At 36.7% G+C, this 21,017-nt stretch overlaps 1 protein-coding gene across 2 annotated transcripts in view; it reads right to left on the reverse strand.

Annotated features, from left to right (window-relative positions):
* Positions 1-21,017, reverse strand: part of LSAMP (limbic system associated membrane protein) — a 651,156-nt gene that overhangs the window by 204,459 nt on the left and 425,680 nt on the right. For both annotated transcript variants that reach the window (XM_054481231.2, XM_054481230.2), the window contains exon 3: positions 12,580-12,705. In XM_054481231.2, the coding sequence (XP_054337206.1) occupies positions 12,580-12,705 (126 nt within the window). The remainder of the gene's footprint in view (positions 1-12,579; positions 12,706-21,017) is intronic.

The following is a 21,017-nucleotide window of genomic DNA, read 5'->3' on the forward strand; positions in this document are numbered from 1 at the left end:
ATGACAAGGTATTTTTTTTTTTTTTTTTGCCAAGGAGTTTGCTTCTCACAAAGTTTCTTAAGTGACATGGGGTAATTTTATTGGCATGTCTTTTATGGGCAGCAAGACCCCATTTGAATTACCTATTGAGGTTTCTCTTTTTTATTAGACTGAATTGCAGCCTCAGTGTACTGGGAGACTTGCAAATGAATATGCCAAGAGAATGATGAGGATTTCAGAAATGTGTGCACATTTTAAGTGATATGTTAGACTCAAACATCATTAGAATGTAGATAGAAAAAGACAAAGTGGGAATTTCTGCGCAGTTGTTACTTCTAAACCTCTTCATCTAAAGTGACAGAAATTCTAACCAAACAAACGTGATAGTGCATATATATCAAGATATTTTAATAAACACACACACACACAGTCACTGAAACATTTCCTGTTGATTTCTTATTATTGCACAGGAAGAATCTCAAATGCTCCTATATTTGTGCTTGGTAGAAACAGTACACAACCCTGACTATCTCAAACAGAAGTGTTTTCTCTAGTGCAGGGGTTCTCAAAGTTTACTTTGCATCAGAATCACCTGAAGGGCATGTTAAGCTATATTTTTGGGCCCCACACCTAGAGTTTCTGATTCATGTAGGTCTGGTGTGGAGTCTGATAACTTGCATTTCTAACAAGTTTCTAGGTGATGCAGATGCTGCTGGTTTAGGAGTTATACTCTAAGAACCAATGTTTTGGACTATCCAGAAACTCTGGTTTTATTACTTATTTAGTCAAGTGGAGTGCTTTCCAGTCTTGAAGTTAGTTCTTTCTACTATCTAACCAAAATGATTGTAATTTAAGTCTTTATTTTGTTCTGTGGAACTTAAGACAATAACAACAACAAACACTTGAATAATGCTTTTTCATTAATAAATCACTTCCGTATGGATTATTTCACTTTAGGCAATACAAGGTTTATGATAGGTGAGCAGGCATTCTATTATTCATGTTTTACAGATGGAAAGTAGAGGGTTTAAAGAACTTACCCAAACCCCTATAAAAGTAAATTATGGACAGCAGGGCTTTCTGACTCCAAAGTCTGTATTCTTTCTATCAAATTATTCTTCCTCTCAATTCTTTACATTTGTAGAGAGCCATACATTTTTCAAACTACTTTCATATTCATTATCTCATTTGATCCCTGAAAGCAACAGTCTGAAGCAGGCAAGGCACATATTATTGTCTACATTTTGCAGATAAAGCTATTATAAAAGATGATGAGAAAAGTAGCTACTGTCATTCAGACTGCATCTCTTTGTACACTAGGCAACATTTTTCCTCCAATATTTAGTAGCAGCATCTGATGTAGCAGGTACAGCATTAGATGCTGTTCTTTCCAGTGATAAGTATTCAACGACAAAGTATTATAACCCCACCCCCACTCCCCACCGACACTTTTTTTTTCTCTTTTCATGGTAAAAATGCATTTGAAGGGAAAGGAGGTGGGGATGAACTTTAGTGTTACCCAATTGGTAGGAACGTGGGGAAAGGTCCCGAATTGCTATACTTCGAAGACTAAGAACAGCAGCTTTCTCTACCTGTAGCCCAGGGCTTTTCAAAATTTACTGACCACCTGGGGATCTTGAGGAAATGCAGATTTTCATCCAGTGGGTCAGTGATGGGACCCAATATTCTGCAGTTCCTTGTTTCTTCTACTACTTCTTCCAGGAGCAATATTCTATATTTCCACAGTGATGCCAATTCTGATGGTCAGAGTCCAACCTTGTAGCCAAGGAACAACCTTATTTCTCAAAACTATTATTATTTTCATTCTCTGAACCACCTCTCAATCTCTAGGCTGAAACAGAAAAATTGAAAATATAAAACATTGTAACAATATTTGGTGGGTACTACACACATTGTGGAACTTACCTAGGTGTTTCTCTGTGCTAGACTACTTATGTATCCCACAATCTTCCAAACTATTTTGTTCTGAAGATCCTGGATGATGCTCAAACTGTGGCCCATAGAGCAGCAGTGCTCACATTACCTGAGTGCTTGTCAGAAAAGCAGAATTTCAGGCCCCACCCAGACCCACTGAATCAAAATCCACGTTTTAATAAGATTCTTCAGATCATTTCCTAGCACCGTTGTAAGAGAAGTCCTTCCAAGCATCTTGGCAATCCCCCTGTAATTATAGTGTCATCATTCTGTTCACCTGGCTTGTAATCTAACTCCCTGAGAGGCTTTACTTCTACAGAATCCTAAAATTCACCAAAAGAGATAATTTAAGTGTAAGATTAGCTAAGGAATTTGTATTGTTCAATACCTTTGCTTCTACTCTGGGTAATTCCGATGATCAGCCAAATTTGTAAATCCAGCGGCCATCTAATAGTGGCCACAAAATTTAGGCCACAGGTGGCCACCACCAGAAGGGTTTTATAGTAAATTACAGGAAGTATTATAAAACTTCCAGCTCTTGTAACGGGGGCTCCTTCTTCTGTTTGACTCAACTTATTAACTGTCAGAGTGGGACTGAACCCTTCCCTACCACACCCTCACCCCCACTATAGCACAAGATCATTGGAGTGATAGTGTTGAGATCCCTGTCACCACATACATAAAGAAAAAAAATCCTTTCCCAGATAAGAAATTTGCAATAGACATTTCACAGTGTTTTGTTTTGTTGTTGTTGTTTTGAGATGGAGTCTCACTCTGCCACCCAGGTTGGAGTGCAGTGGTACAATCTTGGCTCACTGGAACCTCCACCTCCCAGGTTTAAGCGATTTTCTTGCCTCAGCCTCCCAAGTAGCTGGGACTATAGGCACATGCCACCACACCGAGCTAATTTTTGTACTTTTAGTAGAGATGGGGTTTCACCACGTTGGCCAGCCTGGTCTCGAACTCCTGACCTCAAGTGATCCACCCACCTTGGCCTCCCAAAGTGCTGGGATTACAGGCATGAGCCACTGTACCCAGCCCGACATTTCACAGTGTTTTCAGGAAAAGCAATGTCCTATATTTTAAAGATGTACATTATATGGTACTGTAAAACTATAGTTTATGAAGACTCTGTTCTTTAAGTGTAAGCTTTAAGCAGGTTGCAACAGAGTCTGACTTTTCCCTAGAACAAGTAATTCATTTATTCCTTCAGCAAATATTTATTGAACACTTAGTCTCTGCCAGGCACTACAATGGGAACTAAGGACATGCAGGTGGCTGCTTTCATGAGGAAAATAGACAGTAAAAAAGTAAACAAATGTTTAAAACAATTACTGAGTGTGATAACTGCTGAGAGGAAAAGAACAATTGCTGATAATAAATGGGTGATAAAAGACTATGAAAGGGCCAGCTACAAGAATGTTGAGATTTGGGAGGATTCGCCATAGAACATTGGAAAATGATGCAAGTGGGATGGAAGCAGGTCAGCACATCAGAGAAACTCAAGGCAAGAAGAATCTGAATTGGACCTAGACAGAGAACTTTCCTGAAATGTCCAGAATCTTCTTGGCAATAAACTACTGAAACTATTAGTTGGATAGGCTTAAGTTCTATAATTCTATTGTATCATTTGTAATTTGCTTTCTGTTCACTCATGGTTTATTATCAGTATGTATTTAGTTTATACTTCATGATGTGTTAGGTTATTTCCCACTAATATTTCTATTTTTTTTAGAATGAAATCCTTAATTCAATAACTTAGTTGATTGATTGAACACCTGTAATATGCCAATTAATATCTTGAAAATATACACATGAATAAGGCATAGTTTATGCTTTTTTTCTTTCTTTTCTTTTTTTTTTTTTTTTTTTGAGACAGAGTCTCACTCTGTTGCCCAGGCTAGAGTGCAGTGGCATGATCTCGGCTCACTGCACGCTCCACCTCCTGGGTTCACGCCATCCTCTTGCCTCAGCCTCCTGAGTAGCTGGGACCACAGGCGCATGCCACCACGCCCGGCTAATTTTTGATTACAGGCGTGAGCCACTGCACCCGGCCAGTTTTTGCATTTTTATAGATCTTATAAACTAGGGGAAGAATGAATGAGCACATAGTTAAAATGCAGTTTTATTAATTTTACGATGTACCTTCCTGGAGGAAGTGTCATCTTGAAGGTCTTGCAAGAATAAGTTATACTGGTAAAATGACGGTACGAGTGGGATAAGCAATCATGTATCAAGTAGAAAGCCAGAATTGTGAAGGCCAAAAAGCAAGTGAATAAAGTACACTCTTGAAATATAAAAGGAGTATAATTTCAAGAGTGTTCCAGGGATAGGATAATCACTTGAATTAGGGATTTAATGTCATGCTAAGTAGTTTGAACTTTATTCCAAAAGTGCCGGGAAATAGGAAAATTAAGCAAAAAAAATTAACCTGACCATTTCCATACTTAGAAATAGTAGAAAGGGTCCAGTTGGAAAACTGATGAAAGGCAGGTGAGAGGAAATATTGGCTGAACTACATTGTGACAATGACAATAAGGAAAGTGAATGAATTAGTAGTTACCAAGGAAAATACTCAAGATAATGTGTGAAATTAATCATTGCTGGGGCAAAGGAAGAAAAAGAGGCCAGGATCATTCTTACCTTTCTGACTCAGACAATTTTTATTTCCTTCCCTGAACATCTCTTGGAACTTGTCCTCTGGCCCCTTTGCTTCTGACAACCCTGGGTACATATCTTGATTCATGAGACCTGAGATTGTCCCCCTTGGCAAGGATCTAAATCAGACCTACCCTGTCATCTCATGAGGGATATTGGAATAGATCTTAGCTGACATCCATAGACAACATTGGAAAGTCCATTGTGGACAGTCCACAGGAGCTGTACAACCAAATGAGACTTTTTCCTGTATAGATATGCCATTTCAACACAGTGTGAATCCTTTTGCATCCTGTTGCTTAGTGGCTTGGTTAACTCCCAAATAAATCTACCTGCACTTACTGTGATGAATTTTATTGTGCAAGTATCTGCTCATTTCAACAACTCCATGGTCACTTTGATTTTTAAATATGCTCCTGAAGAAACTATAATGTAGTATTTGTTTATTTGCTTATTTGTTTGCTTGTTTATTTTTCTGTGTAACTCCTCTCTGTTGCTGTTCAATGGCTCAGTCTTGAACATTGCAGGTCATTTTTGTGTGTGTGATAGTATAATCATCTCTTGAAACACCAGTTTTGAGAAAAATAACAAGGGTTGTAATTCACCATTATAGGTTCTATATAGCTACAGTTAATAAAATATTTACTGTTATATAACCAGACTGTGGGAAAACTATCTTCTCAGGTGAGAATGGATATATGAATAAGCCATGTCAGAACTTCTCCCTCTAACAAACAAGAGACTGTCGTTGTCATGGCCTTTTGAAAAACAGACCTTAAGCGGGTACATTGGGATGAAATGTAATGTAAGATATAAAATATTAAGGCTAACTTGGATGTTAGCTCTTTTAAAATCCCCATGGTTATCGTGCTGGAATGAAGGATAGACCTGAATAAAGAAGAGACTGAGGTGGTTTTTAGTCAAATTATTAACCTCACCCAAAATGATCACTATGGGCAGCTAATATATAGTTAAATATAATTACAATAAATAATAATAATAATATCAAGAATAGCTAACCCTGCACCAAGAACTTTGCCTACATATTATTTTAATTTTCAAGATAATATATGATACGTATTCTATTTTTCAATGTATTTTAAACACAGACTACTTGGAATCGTGGCAAAAAGTATTTGAAGAAGTGAGATGCTGAGAGATGTGGACTCTGTATTTCTGTTTTACTAGGCCATGTACAAAGTTTCTGATTAAGTTATTGCCTCTCCCCACCCAAGGTTCCACCATGTCTTGGAGCATTGACATCCAAACTAGTTCCCCAAGAACACATCTAGGCTGATTCACTTCTCTTCAGGCAGAGTGCTCTGGGAATCTGATGACACATGTGTGTAGGGTAGGAGTGGGGTTGTAGGGTGATGCTAGGGCATTTGTCCAACACTTGCAAGAATAGCCAGCACATTAGGTTGTGCAGATCTTCTCAGTGACTTAAAGGCTGACCATGTCAGTTACTGTGAGCATCTCCAGGATTTTTAAAGTTTGGGTTGTGGAGGCCAGTAATCATGTGGTTAAATTTTGTAGTCATTTTCTAAATGATCCATTTGTTTTAATAATAAAGTTACTAAAAAAGAATTTGTATTTACTTGATTAGGCCATTAGGGAGCCATCTGTATTGGGAAAATATGTTTCAAATCTAAATTTAAGATATTTTATACACACAAACAGCTGTCTATATACCTGCTACTGATATACTGAGACTATACTGGGAAAGTATATAACTTTCTCTGTGAGTGTGTGTGTGTATAATGTAGTACATACACTGTTATTTACTACAGTATATATAGTAGTTTATACATTGGTATAGATAATATCAATATACAAGTAAGGCACTGAAAATAAAATATAGCAAACATTTTAAAATTTATTTTTGTACTTTTGGAAGAAGGAAATGGATATATTAAAAAGTAAAAAAAAAAAGTGTGATTAAAAAAAGAGATTTAAACATTAAAAGAAAAGTAGCATAACAAAACCCCTACATCATGATTTCACATACGGATACTTGCCTGGATTCTTAAATGCATTATCATTCTAGGCTATTATATATGTTATTTTTTATACCTGGGATACTCTTTCTTCCACTATTTTCTTGGCTATGTCCAATTCATTCTTGAGGTTTCAGCATAGTACTTCTCAGGTGAGCTTTGCTGGTCTTGCAGATTTTGCTACATGGCCCTGTTTTATGGTCTCATTGAATGCCATAATTTTTCCTCATAATGAATCTAATTTTGGGGCTATTCATGCAATTACAGATGTCCTGACTTATGGTGGTTTGACTTACAATTTTTTGACTTTACGATGGTGTGAAAGTCATATGCATTTAGCATGTGCACCAATTTAGGATGGGGTTATATCTGGATAAGCCCATCCTAAGTCAAGAAGTGTGTGTATTAGTTTAATGCTTTGCTTACTTATTGAACTATAAGCTTAATTTGTGCAAGGACCATGTCTGTCTCATTCTTTCTTATGTCTGTTTACAGAGTGAACACTGTAAATAATTCTTGCCAAATGAACAAATTGTGAGATGGAGGTCAAGATTAATCTGTGTATAATTCTGTACTGATGGATGACATATTTTAAAACCAATATACAACTAAGACACTGAAAATAAAACATAAGATTGTTCTTCATCTACTTTCTCCTCTTTTAAAAGAAAAAAATGAAAATATTTAAAAATAAAAAATGCAAGAGATAAATGAAAGCAATTAATAGAATAAATTGAGTCATTATTCTCTTTTGAATGTTACTGCATGGTCAACAGCCTTTACCTGCAAAATGCATACCTTTGACTATTCCACATGCATATGCCACCAAGTTTGACTCACTGAATCTTCTGGAAGGTCCACATAAGAAAGCCCCAGAGAAATAATTTCCTGAAACTTAAACTGTAGATAATGTGTTCTTTGTGTTAAATATGAAATCATACTAATCCTAACATACTAACTTGAAGGACCGGATGTTACTTGCCACAGGTACTTCTATAATGCAACTTAAATAATTGAGTTCAGTTTAACATTATATATTCCTCTCAAACCCATGAGGTCAGAGTCTAGGCTGGTCATATTGGGTGAGTTACAATTAGAAGTAAAACAAATGGGAGTAATAGCATCAACAGAATTAAAAAGTACCATCCGTCAAGGATTCAGACTTGGAAATGAATTGAAAGGGGAATCTCAGATCAAGTGGTTAAAACTCAATGTCCAATGAGAAAATGGGATTTCACACTCTTTGGACTCCTCTTAGCTTCTCCAGGCACAATATTTTCCCACTCACTCCAACAAATTGCAAAATATTTTTAAAGTGAGATCTGGTTTGTGGCTGAAAAAGAAAATTACACAGTATCTCTTGGGTTGTTCTCAGCCTAAAGGGTTAAATCCTCAGTGTGCCTTTTGAGTTTTTCAGTGATAGAAAGCTGCGGAGGTTGTGAAAACCTTTGCAGAAATGAAATGCATAGAAACTCTTTCTGTGACCCTGAGCAATCCTGACAACACATGATGCACATTTGAGAAAGGGACTTCCTCATAAATGTGAGAAGAAAGATTTAGAAACAAAGTTAAATGAAGATGGGAGCAGCATTGCTCACAGAAGGAAGATCAAACACTCCATAGAAAATACACGTTACAGTGCAATTGCCCTCTGGGAGTCACAGGATTATGAAAGTCTAACTTAATTAAGGGAGAAAATAGGTCACATTTAATAACTACATGTGTGACACATCATTTTGAACTATATAACTGAAGAAGGGAGAAAAATTAAGAAATCAGAACTATAAGAAGTCACGCAGAGAATGCATAAATGTCTTCAACTTCATCTAATTCAGGTGTTTTTTATTTTGTATGTATGAAAAATTCACCATTCTTCTAATTTACCTTTTTAAAAGCACTTGCAGTGTACTTGAAAAGGAAATTTCAGATGCAAAAAGAAAGAAACAAAGTGGCCTTACCAAATTTTTTTAAACTAAATTAAGAGGTAATAAATATTCTCCTCATAAAAATATACCATGCATATTTCTTTCTTTTCTTTCTCTCATGTCATCAAATGACAGATAATCAGGTATTGTGAACCCTGCATAGAATCTTCCCCTATCCAGGGCTCAATGTCTCTGTGGGGTCGAGCTAATTACAGGTATATTTCCTTTGCAAGACAGTCACACTCTGTACCGTTGAAGGCACAATTAATAATTGAACAAAGCTAGCCGTTTTTTTTTTTTTTCTTTCTTTCACATGGCCACGGGTTGCAGGCAGCTTTGCTGTCACACAGGGAGCAGAGTCTCTTCTTTGGGTCTCTTTCACATAGCTTGTTTATAATTTCCAAGAAAGACTTCACATTACAGGCTGAAAAGAATCACCTACTGTTTCCATATTTTGAAAGAAAATTTTAAAAACCATGAAAACAAACAAACAAAAATCCTAGTTTCCTTTATAAAATAGCAAAGGAAAGTTCTCTCTCCTGTCACCAGGAATATGATTATGATCAGTTGGTTATTTAGGTCAGATGTGAAAGAAATGAAAGAGGAGGTGTGGGAATGTAAGGGAGAATAGTAGTCTGCCCTCAAGTCTGTAAACGCAATAGAAAGCTAGTTTTGTGTGTGCCAGAATAGAATCTGACCTACAAAGTGGGCCTAGATAGAAGATTGTAGAAGAATAAAGTTGTTACCTTTGAGATGTCTGAAGGAGCTTGGTGGGGTATATCCCCAAAGCCCCGCTTGGCCATGGATGAGTGCAGCAAATCCTTGTCCTATGTCCCAAGCCATGGCCTTGAGCAGGCATCTATAAACTTTTCTGTAAAGGGCCTAATAGAAAATATTTTACATTTGTGGGCCAAGTGATCTTTATTGCAATTATTCAGTGACGCTGTTTTAGAACAAAAGCAACCATAGAGAATTTGTAAATGAATGAGCATGGCTGGGTTGCAATAAAACTTTATGTATGTACACTGAAATTTGAATTGTATATATATATAGATACAGACATATTTTTGCATGTCAAAGAAATAAAATTATTTTGATTTTTTCCCATTTAACAATTGAAAAACTATTCTTCGCTTGCAGGCAGTACATAAATGGAGCAGACTAAATTTGATACAGAGGCTGTGGTTTGCTGACCTCTGTTATTGACTATTGAGAATCCCTGTGAGTGTATCTGTTTTCCTGGTTGATATTGAAGCCTCCAGGGTTCTCTGAGTTTATGTAAATACAGCCTTTACTCTTGAAGACATGGCTTGTCCTCTGGTCTTTTGTTGACTTGAAACATCATAGAAAAACAAGCTACTACAGGGTCAAATCACATGTTCATTATCATGGGAAAGTTTATGAGAGTTAGTTATGACTACCCAAACTCCTAGACAAGGTGGGAAAGGTGCTGAAACTCTGGTTCCACATCAGAAGTTTTATAAATTCAAGGGATAAAAAGGAATCTATCTTTAAGTTCAGTTCAGCCATAGCAAATTTTTCTTGAAAAGCCCATTTGCTAGTCAATATTGTGCCAAAAGAAAGTGTCTTTCTATTAATGTAGTTCATTACTTGATTATAACTTGAATAGAATCTTTCTTTCTTTCTAACTCCAATTTTCTTTCTTTTATCTACCACCTTGTTCCATATAAGAGTAAGAAATTAGAAATAGTATCTTTACATAGACATTTAAGTTAATTAGAAAAGGTGAGACAAAATAAAAATATTGGTAAGAAAACGGCTGGGCGCGGTGGCTCACGCCTGTAATCTCAGCACTTTGGAAGGCCAAGGGGGGCGGATCACGAGGTCGGGAGATCAAGACCATCCTGGCTAACACGGTGAAACCCCGTCTCTACTAAAAATACAAAAAATTAGCCGGGTGTGGTGGCGGGCGCCTGTAGTCCCAGCTACTCCGGAGGCTGAGGCAGAAGAATGGCGTGAACCTGGGAGACAGAGCTTGCAGTGAGCTGACGTGTGCCACTGCACTCCAGCCTGGGCAACAGAGCGAGACTCCATCTCAAAATAAAATAAAATAAAATAAAATAATGGTAAGAAAACAAGATGATAGCACAAGTGTGATCTGAAATGGACTTGATCCCATAAACTTCTACATAGCTTGTTTATAATCAATTTTTAATGTGTAATTTATGTATAATAATTTATATATTTTTACAGATGGTCCATAAATTTGGCTCTAAGTTTACTAACAGTCAAACAATAAAGGACAAACAATCACTTATGAAAATTCACTGGATCCTTTCTTAAAAAGCAAACAATTGCTTAGGAAAAACGAAAGTAGAGATATTGAAAAACAAAACAAATTTCCTCAAATGGTCTTTTCAAAGGAAAACTATGTAAAACAATTAACAATCTCTGAATTACAACATTACGGTAAATACAATGATTTTAGAAGGTGTCTTTTATAACATCCTTAAATATGAGCCAATAGCTTATATACCAAATTGCTATTCAGTAAAAGCAGTGCTACTTGGGACAGGGGTAGGTGGCATGGGATTGGAGCCAACACAATGCCATCCAAGTAGAACGTGCTCTGAAGGTTTAATTCATTCCAAGGGAAAGATATAATATCTGCACGTTCATACTCGAGACAATCCTTTATACATATTTTTTTTCCATATGAGGTCTAAAATAAGTATGCGAGTCAATGAGTTTAAGATTGCTCTCCCAAATAAGTGTCTCATGTATATATTATCAATAAATGAGAAATTGCCTGTGTTAATAAGGATGGGTTTTGATTGACACTTTCTCAAGAAAATAGAGGCCTTTAGTAAGAATACCTGCCTAAATATAAAACCATTCTATAGGTTGGTCCAAATTTTACTTGAGAAATTAATTTGGGATCTAACATCAAACAGGGGACCCATTATTTCACACCACAAAATACAGATAGTTTTAAAGACATTATAACCAAACACTATCCTGGTCTTTTAGAAATGTCTCAGTTTAGCTCCTGTTGTACATCTAGTCTTGCATAATATTTTTATGGTGTTCATTTTAAAATGAATATGTTGTAACAAATCTCTAGTTACTTATATGAGAAAATTTTAAGTGACTGTGAGATATAAATTAGTTAAATTTGTGGGTTCTCTACAAAATCAATAATATTTTATAAGAATAATTGACCTATTGCCTATCTTTCTGGAAGATTTAAATAGAAGGCTACATTCTATAAAGACTGTGTTATTTGATAAGACATGGTTTTGCATACCAGAAAATGTAATTGGTAGAGGAGTATGTATATACCTAATCTTAAATAATTTGCTCAAACATTTAAATAAAGTTCAAAAAGCAGGAGGCCTGGGAACCTTTTTATGGCGATGGTGGTGAGAAGGGGAAAGAAAGGATGTTGAAGACATTCCTGGGAAATGAGTTTCTGATTTTGACTGAATTAGTATCAATAGCTGGGACTCATAATGAGTTCATGCAGTTTAGTCCATGTCTGATGCACAGAACCAGATGCCAAGGGCAAGACAATAAAAGTCAGAAACAATTCTGTATTTTCTTGATAGATTTCTTCACAAGGTGCTACAAGTTAGAAAACTGTAGTTAAAAGCAAAGCAAAGCAAACAAACATACAAACAACTATGTAAAATTAATTCAGACAAAATATTGCCCCAAGACGCTCAATCACCAAACTGGCATGTATTTTACATATAATATCAAGCCATTTAAAGCTTCTGTATTTGTTGCATTGCGGGGGGGCTGTTCTATTGAAACTGAAATTTTACAGATAGATAGATCTCTTGATAGATAGATAGATAGATAGATCTACATATATATTCAGTACAATGATTGTAAACTTTATAGAGATTAACACATTAGCAAAGACCATGAGGACCCTAAATAAGACCTATGTTGCCATTCTGTTAGTATTTTAATAACAAGGTACATGCATGCCCTTCTGATTCAACAGAATTTCAATTCTAATTCTGAACTGAATTGAAATTTCTGATTCAACAGAATTTCAGGAGCATGAGCAGATTTTAAACAGTATGTGGCATATTGGAACCTGGAGCATTGCTTACCAGTTGGTGTAAGGTGTCTCCAGGTGATAACAGGTTCAGGACGGCCATTGGCCATGCAGACCAGAGTCACGTTGCTGCCCTCATTCACAGTGACATCCGAGGAGATGTTGGAGATCTTTGGTGGCACTGTGAAAACAAAAGGAAATGGAATATGTAACCATGTCAGTAAGATTAGGCTTGTAGCCACACAACTGGAAGTGGCAAATTCAAGGTTTTATAACTGAATTTGAATTTCTGTGTTAAGAAGTAGGGTGCTTTTAAGACCCATGCTTGTCATCTGCTTACCAAATCCATAAGTTGTCCTAAAGCACTACTATAAGGTAAGAACACCCTTCACAGTGGCCATTTGAGTGCTGTAGGAAATACACAAAGTAGTATGATGAAAATATCTTAGCTTTTAAAAATAATAGAATGGACCTTATTTAGATATTAGACAGCATGCACATTTATGCAAATTAATATTATCATTGTTATTTAAATTTATTTTCTTATGTATATATAAATAAATACAATCCAATGTCTTCTCCAAGTACCAGCAAAAGAAAAACAATGCTATTTAGCATAAGATTACATTACTGTATTATTAAGATGTGGCAATACCTGGTTACTTATAATCTAGCAACATAATGAACATGGATTAATCACCACAATAGAAAGCATTTAAATATCATCTTTGTGTATAACAGGCTGCATGAAGTATCTTAGAACTTAAAACGTGAATTAATAAGGCCTATGTCACAGACAGGTAGACATTCAAAAATACTATTACTTCTAGTACTTCCAACAACACTACTACTAACAATGTAATTAATAGCTAGCTTTAATTAAACATTTATTATACCTAAAACCCAACATAGAGTATTTAACAAATATTACTTCAATAACTTCTTATAATAAAGAAATGACATGCTATGAAGTTTTTATTTATGGGTAGGAAACTGAGGCATAGAGGGAGCTAGATGACGGGCAGAAAATGAGCTTGAATCCCAGCCAATTCTGGGCCTTTGCTCATAAGCACTACTTGAATGAAACGTCATCTTCACAACCCAGGCTACCAGATGGCTGAAAACAACAGAAATTAGTTTTTGGTGATGTGAGAAATGAGTCCCCAAGGGCAAGCTGTACTGCCGTCTGACTTCCTTCATTAGTGTTCAGGGTGGCAACGTTAGATCACACGTCAGTAGGCTTAAATGGGGAGTGAATAACTCACAAATTTCATCACAGAGGTTATGCACTGATTACAAATAGCAGGGTTTATAGTTTGACTGTGAATTTCTTCTTTTTTACTCACTTGTTTAGGCTGTCCCTGAGAAAGTATGTATCTGGGGGAAGGAGGAGGACAAAAGAGCATGAAGGAGTTCAATAATGAATGGTATCTTTTTTCTCATTCTTACTGCCCATTAGGGACTCTGTGTAGTGACGAATAAAACAGGAACATTTTCTGCTTGCAGAAGCAAGCACCTGACAGCCAAACGATCCCTGCAAATCTTCATTAGGAGACACTGATGGTACTTGGGCAACTGACTGGTTCAGAGTGTCACAAGGAGGAAGCAGGATGAGGACTCTCTCCACCTCAGCATTCCACTCTTGTAGGGCCTCTGGGTAGGGGACCGGTCATTACCAGTCAAACCCAATGGCAGCAGACTGTAGTTGATTCCAAATATTTAGCAATCTCTATTTACAGAGTTCCTAATCCTCCTTTTAGCTATTGGGGTTAACGGTCATTTTCTCATATTCACACACTGTCTTGCAATATGTTCTCACACACTTTTGCAGTGAAAACCTGAAAGATCATATACATTTTACAGGGAATAATATCAGACACAGAGAAAAATGATGGCTTGTTAAGGATGAGCCCACCAAGAACTATGGCTGGACTTAGAATTCAGAGCTCCTGAATGTCCAATTATTCCATTATTTCGAGTTCACAGTTACTAATTCCCAGATGAGTAGGCTAGTGCTCTGAACATCTTCAAAACAACTGCAATGAACTATAAATCAATGATAGTGTTTCAGAACATAATGTGGACATACTAGGTGCCATCCTCAACAATCCAAAACCTATCATAGAAAGCTATATAGTAATTCTAAGAGTCCGCATTACTAAAGTTGTAGTTACATGTGAATTGCAATGCAGGACACAGTGTAAGAAGAAATATAGATATGTTCTGATAAAAATGGCTCTATATCCCTAATATAAAACCATGCAAATTTATAAAACAGAAAAAAAATCCACAACTAAAAAAAATCCCAGAGAATTACTACCTGTGGTACAATTGACTCACAATCTCTCTCTCTCTCTCTTTTTTAAAATAAAAGGAGATACAGCAAAGACTTTGTATTTACATGTCAACACCAGTTAAGCCACTTGTTCAATTTCACATAGACAAGTACTGAAAAAGTTGGGAATAAAATCTAGAATAACTGACTGCAGGGCTATGTTCTGGCCACCAAACCACACTGCATCTCCTAATTAAGGACAATCTATTCAGGTACCGAGTCTCAGAGACTGGAGATACAGCAAGTGTTTGTGCTGAATAGTTAGGAATGTAACCACGTTGTATCAGTGTATCCCATGTACCTCTGGATCACTTTCAATGGGTCTTACTGCATCATTTGTTTTCCTACTTTATTTTGTACTAGCTTCTTCCCATAAGCATGTACATATGATGCAGTCTTTTTTGCTTTCAAAAGAAATTTCTCCCTAAACTCTTATTAACTTCTTTTTTTTTCTTTTTTCCTGTGACATAGCTTTCAGGAGATCCTGAGAACATGTGTCCCTTTTTTATTTTTATTTTTTTCCCATCTTATTTACTTTCAATCTCTCTTTCCAAATCTCTTGAAGGAATTGTTCTGCACCACGTCGTCATCTCCCATCCACACCTCAACCTTCAGTGCAATCTGGACTCTCTCCTTAACCTCAAATGAAATTACCGTCAGGAAGCTCACCAATTATCATATTGTTTCTAGGTCTATGGACAATTTCTGTTATCTTGTTTTCCTCTGAAGTATTTGGCTCTGTCGATGCTCCTTTCAGTTGTTATTTTTTATTTCCCTTGGTTTCTAGGACACCAAACTTGTTTTTCCTCTTATCCTTGTAGTCAGCCTTCTCAGATTAACTCTTAAGCTTATCTTGTCCTTTCCTTAACTATCTGTATTTAAGAGTTTGATCACTTACCTCTGTCTTCATCTCAATCTATACATTCATCGAAGGATCTTACCTATTTTCTAGATTCAGAAGCTAAAGCAATCACCATCTGCAGCCCAGATATTTTTCATGATTGTTATACCTACATTCCAATGGACTATTCTGTATCCCTACTGTTTGCCTCACAGACACCCAAGTTTCAACGAACTCAGGACTAAAGTCATTACCTTCATTCCCACAAAACACTTGTGTTTTATTATCTTATTTAACAGTATCATCAGGCAGAATTGTCTTAAGCAAAAAAAGCAAAGCATCTCCCTTGACTGCTCTCTCCCCTTCACCACACTCATAAAAAATTGATCCCCATGTTCTGTGGTTTATGTCATGTATGCAGGATCAATTTTATATAAATGTGATGTATATATACATATATATGTGTATATATACATATGTGTGTGTCTCTCTCTCTATATATATATACACATATCAGATTCATTCTTTACTCCCAGTCCCTACTCCCACTAACCTTGTTTCAGACATCAACAGTTCTTTCTGGGAGGGCCTAAATTACTGAAATGAGAAAATATTAAAAATGGTTTCGGCCAGGTGTGGTGGCTCACGCCTGTAATCCCAGCACTTTGGGAGGCCAAGGCAGGTGGATCACAAGGTCAGGAGATCGAGACCATCCTGGCTAACACGGTGAAACCCCATCTCTACTAAAAATATTAAAAAAAAAAAAAAATCAGGTGGGCGTGGTGGTGGGAACCTGTAGTCCCAGCTACTCGGGAGGCTGAGGCAGGAGAATGGTGTGAACCCAGGATGCGGAGCTTGCAGTGAGCCAAGATCACGCCACTGCACTCCAGCCTGGGTGACAGAGTGAGACTCCATCTCAAAAAAAAAAAAAAAAAAGGTTTCTTTGCCTCTAGCCTTCCTCTCTTCATGCTCACCGCCACACACATTCACCACACTACAATCAGGTTTTTTTTCCCCTAAATTGCAAATGTGAATATAATATCTCTTGATTAATCTCATTGTCCTCAAGATAAAATCCAAACTTTTAAATACAGTTTAATAGGTCATTCATGATTGGCCCTGCTTATCTCTCCAGCCTCATTTCCTACTCCACTTGCATTGCATCATCTGGTGGGATCAGGCAAATTTTGGCTTCTGAAATGTGCTCTCCTCACACTCCGGCATTTGACATTATATTTCTTCCTACATGAAATATTCTTCTTTCAACTCTTCATGCAATTACCCTCTTTCCCCTTTCAAATTTCAGCTCATCAGCTTGTCTTCTTACTTGTTTGTGAAAGACCTTCCTGTCATTCCCCATCCTGCCTCCCACTCTGCTCCTGGATCCACACTGGGTGAAATGCCCTGCTGTGTTCTCACCTCATGCCCCACTCCGGAGGCCATATTGGGTGAAATGCCCTGCTGTGTTCTCACCTCATGCCCCACTCCGGAGGCCATATTGGGTGAAATGCCCTGCTGTGTTCTCACCTCATGCCCCACTCCGGAGGCCATATTGGGTGAAATGCCCTGCTGTGTTCTCACCTCATGCCCCACTCCGGAGGCCATATTGGGTGAAATGCCGTGCTGTGTTCTCACCTCATGCCCCACTCAGGAGGCCATATTGGGTGAAATGCCCTGTGTCTCACCCTCACAGCACTGAATCATGACAGCTAGGTTACTTACCTGTGCCTTTCACTAAACTGTAAGACGCACAGTGTTTTCTAAACCGCTGAATCTTACAGAGCATGGTACTTAGAACATAGTAGGTGCTCAAAAAGTGCTTGAAAAAAATTCACTTAGTTTTTCCCAACTCTTTACTTCACTCAAGAAAGGTATCTCACAGAATTTTTGTCAGAAAGCAATAAGTTTTCATTTTGAACCAGTAAAATAGAGCTCTTATCAATATTTATTTAGCTACCGCTTTAGTCATCTATTTCACTATCAACTTATTTGACCCTTAATAAAAAACATTAACCATGAGGCAGAGGAGTGTCTGTATATTTCAGGAACATAGGAACCAAGAAGAACTTGGTGTCTAACTTCTTCAACTACAGGCTTTTCTGAGTTTTAATGTCTTTGTTTCTTTTTCTGTGAGGAGGGAGAAATAGATAGATAGGTATAGATATACCTTTCTTAGTGTAAGAGTTTAGTATTTCTTTCCTAGTTTCCCATAGCCCTCCACAGAATTAAGTTTAGATAATCACCAATAACATCAGGTGGCAATTCAAAAATTTTATTCTATTACCCTATAAAATCTTTATAAAAATCCTGGGAAGTAAAATGTATTATTATTATTATTATCATTATTAATACTACTAGTACCATTTCCCACATGCGAGCAAAGGAGACAAAAATGGGTAAATATCACATAGCTAATGAATAATACAGCTAGAACCAAAACCTACAATTTGTATGTTTCACAAACTTTACTCTTCCTTTAGATCGTATTCACTTCTGCAAAAGTGGTAGAGATGATATTTTTTCTTTAGTTTAATTCTCAGTAGGAATGACTGCCTAGAAAGTACTGTTTAACATAATACTCTTATTTGAATCAGCAAATGTAAGTTTTTTATTTTTCAAAATCACTGTAATATTGATTTATGCTGAATTCTTGGAACATCGTAGTACTCTGTGTAGTGTTTTTTTTTTCTTTCTAGACAATCCCTTAACAATTCTTATTTACAGAATATTAGTGTGATTTATTATATTTTCCTATATATAATGCCATGAACCATTTATTCAATGTTTTCAATCTATTCAGTTTCAGTGATAACGACATTTGTCTGGATTATTTTGTTTTTCTTACTGATTAATGAGAGCTACTTATATTGTAAGGAATTGACCTTTTGTTGTCATGTAGTAATATTTACAATTTATTCTTTGGCTCTTACTTTTGTTTATGATTATTTTTGTTTTGCTGAAGTTTAAAGCTTCCTTGTTGTTGTATCTATTGATCGCTCTTTTGTTATTTCTTCCATTGCTTTTGTGCATAAATAATGCTTTTCCAACATAAGAACAGTTAAATACTTATCTCAATTTCTTCTTTTTATTTTAATTGCTTCATTTTTTAATATTGAATTCTTTAAATCATATGGAATTTATTTCTAGTATGAGAAATAATCAGAGTTTTTTCCTCCCTATAATTTTTTAGCCAATGTCCACAATACCATTTGTTGAATGATGTAAAGTGCATACACTCTTTTGGTTTTCAGAATCACCCTATAAAGTGCTACCAACCTGGCCAGCCCAGTATTTCTGGGAAACATGTAAACATAGACCTTACTTACCATGCTAACTAATTCAACCAAAATATTTTTAAAATACATCATTAATTTTTTGGATACCACACTATTATGTGTTAATTTTAAAATTTGAATTATTAAATGGGTAATATTCTTTATTGAAATGCACATAAATTCTGCATTAAAAAAATACACATTTCTTTCTTTTGTTTTTCTGCGTGCATTGGTGTGATCATAGTTCACTGCATCCTCAAACTCCTGGGTTCAAGCGATTCTTCTACCCTGACCTCTCAAATTGCCAAGATTACAGGCATGAGTCATTGCATTGGGCCTACATATCTTTTTTCCATTTAGTAAAAATTTAATGGTGATTTCTGAAATACCAAAATCTAGGTGCACCTGATAATATAGACTCCCTCAGCTGTGCAATGGGGCAGCCTTAAGTAAGATCATGACACAGTCAGTCTGGCTCTGCCACCTGTTTTTCTGTCCCTCCTTATTGTCTTTGTAGTTCCTTTATCCACCCTCTACCAGATCTCCAGGGTCTGCCCTGACTCTTACAGACCCAGAGTTGACTGTCCAGAGTTCTTTGTACAGTTCTCTAGGTTCACAAATCATCCCTTCTTCTTTTTGTATAAGACTAACATTTCTTATATATGCCAAAAAGTGGAAATGGAGTCAAAGTCAGGGACATAAGTGGAATAGACATATATGATTTACTTGCCCAGAATCCATGCCTCTTTCTTCTGGTAAGACATCCTGGTTTTCCTTTGGAAAAACCATTGCTCACCCACAGCTATTGGTTTGTTGGGACTCTTAATCAAGTGACCAATTCTTGGACAAGGAGTGGGTACAAGACCTAAGCTGGACCATTCAGACATCCCCCCCTTGGAACTTGGTTTCTATGAGGAATGATTCAAAAGAAGATGAAACTGACTTAATCTCTTGTTGGCAGACTGTGTTAATGGCCTCAAATCTGTACTCCTCCCTCTATCCCCATCCTTTGCCACATCCATGCCCTCCTACAGAGGGTGACATACTTTTTCATCCCTGGGCCATGTTACTTGCTTTTGCCAACAGGATGTCAGCATCTGGAACACAAGCATAGTTTTGAAAAGTGCTGGCACCATTGAATTCACTTGTGCTTATGCCTCTGCCATTGCCACGAGAAGAACATGCTCAGCTGAGCCTCTTCATCCCAGGAGAAGGATGGGAGATGCCAGACAGAATCGTCAGATAAAATAGTGTACCCAGTTAAATATAAATTTTTGACAAACAACAAATGCTTTTTTAGTATAAATGTGTTCCAAATATTGCATGAGACACATTTATAAGAAAAATTATTTATTGTTTATCCCAAATCCAAATTTAACTGGGCATCCTTTATTTTTACTTGTCAAATCTGGACACCCTAGGAGAATAGTCACCTCAAGAAATTCAGCCTAAATCAGCTGACTTCCCCACTTGTGCAAAATAAAGAATAACTATTATTTTATGCTCCTGATTTCGAAGTGATTTGTTTAGCAGCAATGGTTAGTACACGTCATGAAAGGGTAACCACCTAAAAGAACTATTATTCTTCACTAGTTTTTGCCACTAATTACTTGAGGCTATTATTTGGATATCCAGAGATACGGGGCTTGTGTACTTGCTGAAGTACAGTTTTTCTGTTTTCCAGCAATTCTCTGTTATTTCATATTCTTCCAATGGACCACCTGCTTTATACATCAGACTAGCCAGTCAATTTATATTGCTTAAATCAAAGAATCCTAATTTTTGCAAAGTAAGGATTAGCCATAATAAGGAGAAAATTTGAAGAGGGGACTTTCCACAGAGGTAAACTGTTGTCATCTCTGCCTAGATATTCCTTTGGCTTCCACATGCTAGCTTTGTTGCATGTTAAGCATTGGTTTTGTATCTGTCAGTTTGGTTGCTTTAAAACAACCTTAGATCCACAAAGCCATTTAATTCCAGCTGTGAATGTTTTAATGCCTTTATCCTTGGTTCCTAACTGAACAACCATCAGAAGGAAACTA

Source organism: Pongo pygmaeus, chromosome 2 (genome assembly GCF_028885625.2).
Source record: "Pongo pygmaeus isolate AG05252 chromosome 2, NHGRI_mPonPyg2-v2.0_pri, whole genome shotgun sequence".
Lineage (NCBI taxonomy): Eukaryota > Metazoa > Chordata > Mammalia > Primates > Hominidae > Pongo > Pongo pygmaeus.